General features: G+C 36.3%; 1 protein-coding gene across 1 annotated transcript; it reads left to right on the top strand.

Annotated features, from left to right (window-relative positions):
* The first annotated feature begins 9,265 nt into the window (after positions 1-9,265).
* Positions 9,266-11,018, top strand: LOC104215662 (beta-D-glucosyl crocetin beta-1,6-glucosyltransferase-like). The gene has a single exon (XM_009765508.2). It carries the CDS (start codon positions 9,442-9,444, stop codon positions 10,804-10,806), a length of 1,365 nt encoding a protein of 454 aa, XP_009763810.1. The 5' UTR covers positions 9,266-9,441; the 3' UTR covers positions 10,807-11,018.
* Positions 11,019-12,254: the final 1,236 nt, after the last annotated feature.

Here is a 12,254-nt window from a genome sequence, read left to right as displayed (position 1 = left end):
ACACACACTCAAACTCTCTCTTATTTCTCTACTACTTGTGCTACTGCTTGTCTAGGTGGCTGAAAGCCAAGGCTAGACTGTGGAACTCTACTTGCTTTACTTTTTCTGCACTTTACTTCCTTAACTGGTATGTTCCTAGTTCAATTCTGAAACTCAACTCTATGTGCTCTATTGTTTGTCAATCCCTGTCTCTTTCTGCATTAACTTAATGGCTCGTGTTGTTTAATTGCCCTTCTTGTTTACTGCTTTATTCAGCATGCTTAAGTTCTACCCTTTCTTGTTCAAAATGTAATCAGCATGTCTACTTGAGTTCCTGTTTATGTCCCCCAACTAGTATGTCTCCTAATGTACTTGATTAACACTAAGTCATGACTAATTATGTGTAATAGACCCCTGCATGACTACTCCCATACCCTATCCCTATGTCTTATTACTATTCTAATTTCAAGCATGATTCCCTTGTTAACTCTTTGAAGTAGTAGTTTGTAGGCCAATCAGTAGCTACTTGTTCTATGTGCTTGCTGGTCTATATGCTTCTCTTCTCATCCATGTTTATGTGTTTCTAATTTGGACCCTCTATGTCCCCAACCCCTTACTTCCCTGCTTGTGACTGTTGAAATTGTACTATCTTTTGAACTTGCTCTATGTGTGCTGTCTTGTTCCAAGTTGTTGATGCTCTTATTCCCTTCTCCTTTCAAAACTGTTTTTTGTCCTAAGCAACTCATTTGTTGTTTTGCAAACTTATTCCAAACATGCTGTTTCAAAACAGTTTCCGACTCAACTCTTTTAAATATATGTCAAACACTCTCACATATACTCTTAGACCAGTAGGTTCTGCCCCTTTTGTGTGAGCCTTGCCTTGGGACCCTTGAGCTCCCTCTGAACTTGGACACATAAAAGCTGGCCATTTTCACACTACACTTACTCTGTCTTGGTTATGCAATCTGGGTGGGAGCACTGTCAGGGATCCCTTGAGGTCCTTAGGATTTCTGACACACCCATATATGACAAAGACCATGGAACAATCTTGGCACTTGAGATGGTTTATCACACAACTCAGGGAGGAAGTCCTAATCAGGTGTTGAAGGTTTGGGCCCGTTTCAGCTCTCTATAGTGTAAGTTATACTTTTTCTCATGTAATTCGTTCACTTGGTCTGTAATAATTTGTAAACAAACATTGGGGTTTGGATAGTGAAATGGGAGGGTAGCTATGCATGTTATAGATATTAAAGGGTAGAAACCATGCGTTAGGTCTGTATTTCATGTATGTGCAATAAAAACCATACTCTTAAGTCTCATGTATACTGTCTCAACATATCATTTTTTTTACATTCTCCTCACTTAGAAATTCTGCAATCCGGTCGAGCATTTAGAAATCCTACTTTAGGAATTCTGCTTATAAACCATCATGAGCTTTATGCATGCATCTTAGATACCATATTTTAGGATCTCATTCATACTTGCATTCACGCTTAGTGTAAACTATTGATTATAGAAGAGGTAAAAACAGCTTCACATTTTGATTATCCTGTTTAAAATAAACTGGTAACAATTCCTGCATTTTATAACACCTAGAACAACATGCTCTTAGGCAAAAATGACTTCTGAACTTCTAATGGTTCTGGTAAATGCTTAGGCAAGCCTTAGGAATCCAATCTCTTATAAAACTAGAAAATGCCTCTCTATGTGTACTTCTTAATGATTAACAAGCTTAAAATCAGTAGGCAAGCCTGATTCGGACTTTTTTTCTGAGGCATGTGATAGATCTAGTTCTGCTATTGTCACATAGATACCATGCTTAAGATCTGAATTCAGACCTTAATTGTGCATGAGTCATGTTGTCTATGTGCATTACTTGTGGAGGTGTATCTGAGCCTTCTATCTGTTTCTGTGTTTTTCCCCTAAATGCAGTCTTATGTGTTATTATTTGACACCTAGTATTTTGCCTTTAAACCTGAGGTTCCGCCTAGAACCTTCCCTTTTTAGGATAAGAGTCCTAAATTCCTCTGGGACTGATAGGAAAGGACGGGTAACAACATGCAATAGGGGTCGAGACCAACCCTCGCTTTAATTACCTTTACGGAATGGGAAAGGGTAGATATGGATATGATGACCGGTGCGTTAATACCACGTGTAGCCCCTCTTTGAAGAGTGTCATACCGGGTATTGCATTGATATGATCCATATTACAAACAAACCTAGGACACCCCCTTTACATTCACAAGCATGCTTTAGATTGTAATTCTTTTAAAAATTTCGCCTTTCACTAATTATTTTCAAATACTTGTGTATTTAAACTTAAATCCCCTACTATTTGAGCCATGTTTGTTTATTTGCTAATACGAATTCACAAAATTTATCTGGCCGGGAACCACACTAAAGAAATCTGAGGGGTGCCTAACATCTTCCCCTTAGGATAATTTCAAGCCCTTACCCTATCTCTAGTTACCAAACGTAGTTATAGATGAACCCTATAGGTGTCCTAACTCATCTTAGTTAGGTGTCAACTCTTCAAAAATGCAAACCCCTTTCCCAAAAGGAATGAGTTATCCCATACCAAAATGTCACAAACGCGATTCCGCGAGGAAGAAAAAATAGGGGGCGCGACACTCTTCCATTTAACTAGACCAATCGAAAGCCTTGAGCAATAGATTGACTCCTATGCGCCTTGGTATTTCACATTTTTACCATGTGCTTCCAATGACATGGATTTTTAGTGAGACACTCTTCTATTTCGTCTTTTGCTGGTTAGAAATGGAGTTTCGCTTAAAACTCCAGCAGGTGAAAAGTTTGGGAATGACGCCAATTTTTTATGAATATTTTATTGTGGTTCTATCAACCATGGCTACTGAGTTTTAGAGGAGAATCATTGCACATTTTTACCAAAAGCAAAATTCTTACTAGTGGCTTGTTCAACCCAAACAACACTGACATTTAGAGACCGATATCACGAAGTACCAAATCAAAATCTCTGAGTCCATTTTCAGCCATTATTATGATATTCTTTTAATAGTAGCATGATATTTAGGGGTCCTAATTGAAGGATAAAGAATGATATAGATGATGAGAGGTGGGGACATGTGGGGTGGGTGATGAAATAGTAGTCTTGAGAGATAAAGACTAATAGTAGAGAAGAGTTTGGCAATGCCGAAGCTTGCATTGGCTATTGCCTGGCGTTGTAATATTAGCAAGTTGCAATAGAGATAATAACAAATATAGCAAAATGTGTACAACTATACTAGATTTTTATGCATATCTAGAGTCCTACAACTTTACAACATTATTACATCCTAACACCCTCCCTCAAGCTGAAGGGGAGGAACGAACACAAAGCTTGGTTAGGAGCTCCTGGAGCCTAGCAGATAGCAGAACTTTGGTAAACAAGCCAGTAAGTTGATGAGAAGTGGAAACATGAGAAACAAGCAAATCTCATAGATTGACATTTTCATGAACAAAATGATAATCCAGTGCTACATGCTTAGATCGAGAGTAGAAAACCGAGTTGTGCGCAATATGAATAGGTCCAAAATTATCACGTTTATCCATTACTGGTGAGCAAAGAGTAACATGAAGATCATGTAAGAGATACTGAAGCCAAGTAGCTTCAGCAACTGCAACGATAAGAGCTTGATATTCTACCTCGGTGCTAGAGCGAGCCATTGTAGGTTGCTTATTAGCTGACTAGGAAATAGGATTATCACAAAGAAAAATACAAAAACTAGTAGTTGATCAACGACAGCAAAGCAACCAGCCCAATCGGAATCGGAATACATTTTAAGAGAGAGCGAGGTATTTCTGGAAAGTTGCAAGCCCCAATCAGCAGTACCTCCAATATAGTGAAATATTCTTAAGACAGCTTGCAATTGAACCTCCTTAGGATTATGAAAAAATTGAGAAGAAAGATTAACGTCAAATTGAATATCGGGCTGAGTAAATGATAAATACTAGAGAGATCCTACCATTTGGTGATAAAATGATGGATCACTTAGGAAAGCCGAAGTAGAAGAGTAAAGGAGTAAGAACTAGTTTGGATTTATCCTATACAAATCGATGAAGAATATTATTGACATAGCGATGCTGGGATAAGAACAGGCCAGAGGAATTTTTAACTAGATTGACGTCGAGAAAATAATTTAAAGGACCCAAGTCTATCATAGAAAATCATGTCACATGGCTGAGATGAAAGAATCAATTAACTATTGAGAGGAAACAAAAATGGCTATGTCATCAACATATATATATATATATATATATATATATATATATATATATATATATATATATGAAGAACAAGTGACTCAGACCCAAATAGAAAACAAACATACTATTATCTGACTATGATTTCTTGAATCCAAGATCTGCCAAGAAAGCAGTAAGGCGGTGAAACTAAGCTCTTGTTGATTGTTTAAGACCATACACAACGGTCGAAGTTTATAGACATGATAAGGGTAATCAGTATTCTCAAATATTTAATTTAACCATATAAACAAATATTTGTTATGTAGTTGGTGCATGATCCAATTATGTTAACAAACCAATCACATAGTACTTAACTTAACCACAGGAGCAAATATTTCAGAAAAATCAACCCCCGATTGCTGAGAACTATCCTTGAGCAACTAGACGGGCTTTATAATGACCATAGAGCTATCTTAACCATACTTTATACGAGCCATCTGAAGCATTAGAAGGAGGTGGAATTAAGGACCATGTGTTATTCTGAATAAGTGTATCAAATTCTTCACTAGTATCATTGGCAGCATGATTGTATAAGGTGGGTTCAGATAATAGGGAGGAAGAGGTAGAAACAGATAAAGATGGAAGGATACAAGAATTAAGTTTGCCCATCATCGCCATGGTGACCATTGGATGAACATGAGAATGCTTAGATGTATTAATTTGGGATGGTTGTGAGGGTGAAGAATGTGTTGAAATATTATCAGATAAATCAAGAGATTGAGAGGGAGAGTTGGGGATACAATGAGTTGTATTAGATTTTGGTGACATAATATGAGGAAGAGTAGTTAGAGCTTCAGTAACCAATGCGGGGGATAAATTTAGCATGTGGAGATAAGTTGGTTTGGATTAAATGAGTTGGAGCACCACCTGGAGGTAGGATTAGAGGGAGGAAGAGGTAGAAATAGATGGAAGGAGGAATAAGTAGAAATAGATAAAGATGGAAGGATACAAGGTTAAAGTTTGCCCGTCATCGCGCGGGTGACCATTGGATGAACATGATAATGCTTAGATGTATTAATTTGGGATGGTTGTGAGGGTGAAGAATGTGTTGAAAAATTATCAGGTAAATCAAGAGATTTAGAGGGAGAGTTGGGGGTACAATGAGTTGTATTAAATTTTGATGACATAATATGAGAATCTTGAGGAAGAGTACTTGGAGCTTCAGTAACCAATGTGGGGGATAAATATAAAGCATGTGGAGATAAGTTGGTTCGGATTAAATGAGTTGGAACACCACCTGGAATATTGCTTGAACATGAGGTTGGACTTTATCAAGCAAACGGCTTGAAGCCGGTGAAGATAGCATCGAGATACACGATATTTGAGATAGTTTCGGACTCAAGGAAACATGATTTTGTGGAGTGGAGAGAGTTTTAGTCAAGGAAGGAAGTAGAGATTCACTAGGAGACTCTTGAATTTTGGAAGAAGAATTCATCAGTGAAGTAGGGAACATTGTAGAACAAGGAAAAATATATTCAACAAAATGCACATGCATTAAAACTCTATTATCAACTGGATCAAGACACTTAAATCCCTTATGCCTATTAGAAGTTCCTAGAAACAAACATGGTGTAGATCTTGGATGAAATTTAGATTTATTGTGTGCAACATATGGATAACAAATACTCCCAAAAGATCGAGCAGATGGATAATTAGGAACCTGACTCAAATAGTAATTTATAAGGAGAAAGGAAACATAAAAATGGTAAAGGAGTAATGTTAATAAGAAAAGTAGCATATAAATAAACATGCATCTGCCCTAAACTGAAAGGACATCTGCGTAGGATATTAGCAATGTGTCCATATTTCTTTCAGCTCTTCCATTTTGAGCAAAAGAGTAGGGACAAGAAATACGATGAACAATTCCATGCTGCTTTAAAAAGAATCGAAAAGCAAGGTTGTCATATTTTTTGCCACCATCAGATTGAAAGAAAGAAACAGATGCACCAAAGATATTCTTAATCATGGTATAAAATACCTTGAATTTGTCATTGACCTCGGATTTTTCATGCAATAAATAAATCCAAGAAATTGTAGTCGTAAAGCAATAAGACATAATATAGATACCCAGAATGTGAGGCCAGGTGATTGCTGCATCAGAGTGTACTAAATAAAATTGAGCAGTAGAATTATTAGACAACAAAAAAGAAAGTTTTATTTGTTTTCCCAAATAGCAAATATTACATTTATTGTTGCCAAAAAAGGAAGAACAAAAGAAGATAGTGAGATGGGCTACCAATCGTTGGTGCCCAAGAGAAGCAGGTGAAACTGAAGCGGATAGGCCGACGTTCGAAACATTATCTAAAGCAACAAAGAGTGGATAAAGAGCGTCAATATTGTCACAATGGAGCAATGTCGTGTTGGTAATCATTTCCTTTATAATAAAACCAGAGTCTGTGAATTCGATGAGATAGTTATTATCCCGACACAAACGTTGTATAGACAAAAGATTTTTTGCAAGTAAAGGAACATATAAAATATTTTTTAAACGAAGAGGTTTGGAAATAGTAGGCAGAATAGAAGATCCAACAGAAGATAGGTAGAAGATGACCATTACCAACCATAACCTTAGAAGATCCAGTAAATGGGGTAGACGAGGAGAGAATTGAAGGGGTCATTCGTCATGTGCGCGGATGCGCCAGAATTTGGGTACCAAATTATAGGTTGCATCTCTTCCACATTCATTGCAGCAAAGGATATGGGAAGAGTGGTTAAATAGATTTCTACACACCAAGGCAGTATAGTTGAAGCGAAAACAAATTTGACACTGACTTATCGAAGTAAAAGGTGGCCGTCCCAATATACCACTAGCAGAGGAAGGAGGAGGGTGAGAATGAAGTTGATATCCGGACCAATAATGATTGTTGGTTAGAGTGATTTTGGAATCCTTTGCCCTTGCTATGATTTCCTTTAAAGTTCTTTCCACGACATCATCCAAAGGAGCCACCTTTTCCAGTGGAAGCGTGTGTCGTAAATTGATCTTTAGTATATGTAAGTAAGGCAGTTTGTGCACTATGATATTCAGTTGGATTGTGCACTATTATCTTCAGCAAGGCAGTTTGTGCACTATGATCTGTGAGTAGGAGAGGACGGAAAGAGATAAAGGATGGAAGAGTTCATGTGGCATTTAATCCGTAAATAAAAGTCCGATGAGATGGAGGCAGCCCTTGTATAGCTTGAGTGACTAGATCTCCGTCTGTGACAAGTTTTATGATTACACGCAAAGAGCAGGCAATTGAATGCAGTTGTTGAAGATAATCTTCTATGGAAAGAGATCCTTTCCTGAAATTTTGGAATTTGGACTTAAGATGAATAGCAGAAGAAGATACTTAATCCAAGTACAATGAGGCTAAAGTATTTAACGCTTCTTTAGAAGTCTCAATGGCATAATTTAATAAGGTATCAAGTACCGAGGGTGATAATGTTACATTAATCCAGCTTAATGTCATTGTATCACATTGAACCCATAGTTGATATTCCAAAACAAAGGTCTTTTTCATGGAGGAGGAAGTCGAGGTGTCACATTGCTCTTATACTATGATGAAAGAGAAGTCTTGAGAGACAAAGACTAATAGCAGAGAAGAGTTTGGCAATGCCGAAGCTTGTGTTGGCTGCTGCCTGGCTTTATATTTATATTAGCAAGTTGCAATAGAGATAACAACAAATATAACAAAAACGTGTACAACTATACTAGGCTGTTATGCATATCTAGAGTCCTACAGCTTTACAACATTATCACATCCTAACAGTGGGGAAGAAAAAAGACGGATGGATCGGGTTAAATTCAATATAAGGTTTAAGTTAAAAATAAGTGGGTTGGGTTTAATAATTGTAAACCGGCTAAAGTCAAACATGTACATTACATGGATAGATATTTTACTTGTCCTGGTCAAAAAAAGGTGTGTATTTGACACATTTTTAAAAGGTTGAGTGTGTAAGATGATTTTCACCGTAAAAAAATGTGTAATAGGGATTTGGTTCATAGCTCCGGTTACAACTTATGTATTTTGCCCCAAATTGAATAAGTATTCCAACTTATGAAATACGACATTCATAGTAGTCCACAACCAACATGGATAATATTATTGTTGAAGAGAAGAAGATATGGGTGGGAAATAGTGAAAATATCGCATCGAATTTATTTGTATTTTAATGTGTTACACTTGTATGGGTAATTCATCTTGCTCGACTTTACTGTCTTCGATTCAACTTATATAGAGAGTAATTTTATAATGCGTTTTGCTTACTGTTCACAAAGAAAACATGCCGATTAGTTGGATCCATTAAGGATTAGGCAAATTAGGATTTATTGGAAGGTCTATTTCAAGGATATGAAAGTAAAAGTCTCCTCAATATAACATTAATTATTTTCGTGAAATCCAAGGAAGCCTCACTTGTCCAATATTTATTTACATTAATATAAACTCGCAAACGTTATCATACAAAATTAGTACATACAAATACTCTACTTAATAACTTTACTAACTTAAACTCTTAAATATTTTTCTTCACGTATGATGTTGAAGAAATAATCAAGTAAATAAAAGTATGTTCTCTCTAACAACTTAAGTTTTTAAATGAGATGGTTACACACTTCAATATTGTATCAGAGCAGTCAGAGGTCTTGAGTTCGAGTCTCGCTGCCACCCAATACCAAAAAGAATTTCTACGTGTTTGGTTCATCATAAACAATCAAGCCCACACATGAGGGGGCATGTTGAAGATATAATTAAGTAAATAAATATGTACTCTCTCTAATAACTTAAGCTTTTAAATGAGATGGTTACACACTTCAACATGTGATCAATTTGATGATAATCTCTATTGCTCCGCTCATTAACTCTATACGTGTAAGTAACAAGAATTTCCAGAATTAATTTAATCACACGAAATATGTGACTTAGAACGCAAAACAAACTGCCGGCTAATCTCAAAATTTTAAAAACAAGAACAAAACTGCATGGACGGATCATTTTCTGCATGTCCTATTCAGATGGTTGGCTAAGCAATGAAATCAGCATCTTTTTACAAACATATCTGTCCTCTTTTTCTATATATACAGACGTGAAAATCTTCTAGAAATGTGACAAAAAAAGCATAGGAAACTCAGCCTACTATTCTTTTCTTCATTGTCTTTATCAACTCTTCCCTCCCAACAAACCCTACAAGAACACAACACACACACACACACACGCACTTAACATGGATACAGAAAATACCAAGTTGAAGGCTTTCTTGTTTCCATGGTTGGCCTATGGACACATCTCACCATTTCTTGAGCTAGCCAAAAAACTTTCAGATAGAGGCTTCTTGATTGAACTTTGTTCTACACCTATTAATCTAAGTTTCATTCAAAAAAGAATCCCAAAAAGCTATTCTTCCACAATTCAGCTTGTGGAACTCATATTACCAGAATTTCCTCAACTTCCTTCTCACTATCACACAACCAATGGACTTCCTCTCCATCTCAATTCCATCCTTCACAAAGCTCTCAAGTTGGCCAAACCAAACCTTTTCACCATCCTAAAAACACGAAAACCCGATATAATAATCTATGATGTTATGCAACTATGGACTTTTGGGATAGCTTCATTACTCAACATACCATCAGCTCAATTTTTCACCTCTGGCGCGGCCATGTGTTCCTATTTTGTGCACTTGTACAAGAATCTTGATGTCGAATACCCTTTTCCAGCTCTTCATTTACTCGATTATGAGATAGAAAGAGCGCGTAAATTGGTCCATAAAAATGAAAAAGAGAATGAAAACAAGGATGATCAACCTGAAGAGGAGATGCCTCCTCAAGAAGGGATCATGCTAATAAGTACTTGTAGAGAATTAGAAGGGAAATATATGGATTATTTGGCTGAAATTATTGAGACTAGAATTTTGCCTATAGGTACACTAGTTCAAGACCCTTTGGCCAGTGGAGAGGGAAACATGAACATCATGCAATGGCTAGATAGTAAAAAAGAGTTGTCAACTGTGTTTGTCTCTTTTGGGAGTGAGTATTTTTTGACAAAAGAAGAAAGGGAGGAAATAGCTTTAGGGTTAGAGCTAAGCCAAGTGAATTTCATATGGGTTGTTAGGTTTCCAAAAGGTGAAAAACAAAATCTTGAAGAGGCTTTGCCACAAGGATTTCTTGAAAGAGTTGGAGATAGAGGGATGATTGTGGAATGGGCTCCACAAGCTAAAATACTAACTCATTCAAGTATTGGCGGATTTGTGAGTCATTGTGGATGGAATTCTATATCTGAAAGCATAGAATTTGGTGTTCCAATAATAGCTATTCCCATGCAACTTGACCAACCAATGAATGCTAAATTACTAGTGGAAATTGGAGTTGCTTTAGAAGTTGTGAGGGATGATAATGGATCACTTCATAGAGAAGACATAGCAAGTGTTATAAAAGGTGTAACAAGTGGAGAATCCTCGGATAATATGAGGTGTAAGGTGAGAAGTTTGGGCAAGAATTTGAGAACTAAAAGTGTTGAAGATATGGATGCAACTGTTGAGGAGTTAAGACAACTTGTTGGGAATAGTAAGAGCAAGAATGGTTCTTTTTAATCTAGTTCATTATGATGGCTAAATAAACATTCATATATCCTCTAATGAGGTGACTTCTTATAATTATCATTTCGATACAATAATAATTGCAATTTGAGATATAAATTTAAAATTAACTTATGTAATAAAGTCAATATATACTTTGGTGGATGATTAATAGGATTACCTATGATTCTTCTGGGGAATAAATGCTAAGAATTCTTCGTACGTAACAAATTGATAAATAATTATATTTCTACACCTCAAATGCCGACACTCTCTTAGTAGTTCACCTTAATGAAGCAATGAATCAAAATGGTAACGAACCTTTAATATTTGGATGGTCGTAGCTAAAATAAAGTCATTGTTTCTCCTGAACAAAGAAAAGATTGCATGGCATGTACAAGACTTTAATAAGGCAATGCACAAGAATACTGAAATAATTTATATACATTCAGTATTTACATCAAATTTAGTTATTTCAACTGTAGAAGGAGCATTAGTTACAACATGAGTTACATCAAAATATTACAGTTTTATTTAATTACCTTAAATGAAAAAGTGAAATACGTTAATAAATTTTTGTCAAAAATTAATTTTCTCATAAGCCTTAAGATGTCTCCGGACTGGCTGTATTGGCCTAAATTTGGCGACGTGGTCACGGTAGATAAACAGAATCAAGGACGGGGTCGACCACGGCGTAATAGCGGGAATCCATCTTCGAGAAGACTGTTGTCGAGGACGGGCAGCTGGGGTAAAGAAATAACGATAGGATAGGTTCAGAAGTGGACACAAGGAATATTCCTTTAGATATTCCTTATTTTGTACTTTTTAGGGTTTCTTAGAAATACCCCTTGTAAATAGGAAGAGACAGGGAACAAAAAAGGGATCTTCACTTTTTGACAAGGATATATTGTAAAAGGCTGACGAGAAAGGATATACAAAGTTGTCTTGTTCACTGATTATTTTATCGAAGCACACGTTGTTGAATCTTTGTTCACAAGATCCAAAGATTCCTTATCCATCTTCACTTCTCATTCTTCCACCTTGCTGACAGGAGAAAGAACCATCCAAATCATGCTATACTTGGATGGTAGATTCTTTCTTATTACATTTATTGCCATTATCTATATTTATTGCATGTTCATGTTGTAATATTCGTTGTGAATGTACAAACCAGCTATTTAATGCTCTCAAACGCAGTATTTGATCGAGAACTTATTATATTTTACTAAGATTCACCTTTTATTTCATCATTAATTAGTTTAACCAATAACTCAATATTTTTTTGGTCAAACAATTTGGCGCCGTCTGTGGGGAGGTTTTAGTTAAAATTTTAGTTCCTTCTAGATCATAAAAAAGAACATCCATCTTTTCCTCGTTAACACAAACTAACAATGCCATGATAAGGAGATGCAAGACAGAAAGAAATAGCGGGCGTCACTACCAACTTTTTGAACACCATCAAT

The sequence above is a fragment of the Nicotiana sylvestris genome, chromosome 3 (assembly GCF_000393655.2).
Source record: "Nicotiana sylvestris chromosome 3, ASM39365v2, whole genome shotgun sequence".
Classification (NCBI taxonomy): Eukaryota; Viridiplantae; Streptophyta; class Magnoliopsida; order Solanales; family Solanaceae; genus Nicotiana; species Nicotiana sylvestris.
This window is presented reverse-complemented; position numbering and strand designations above follow the sequence as displayed.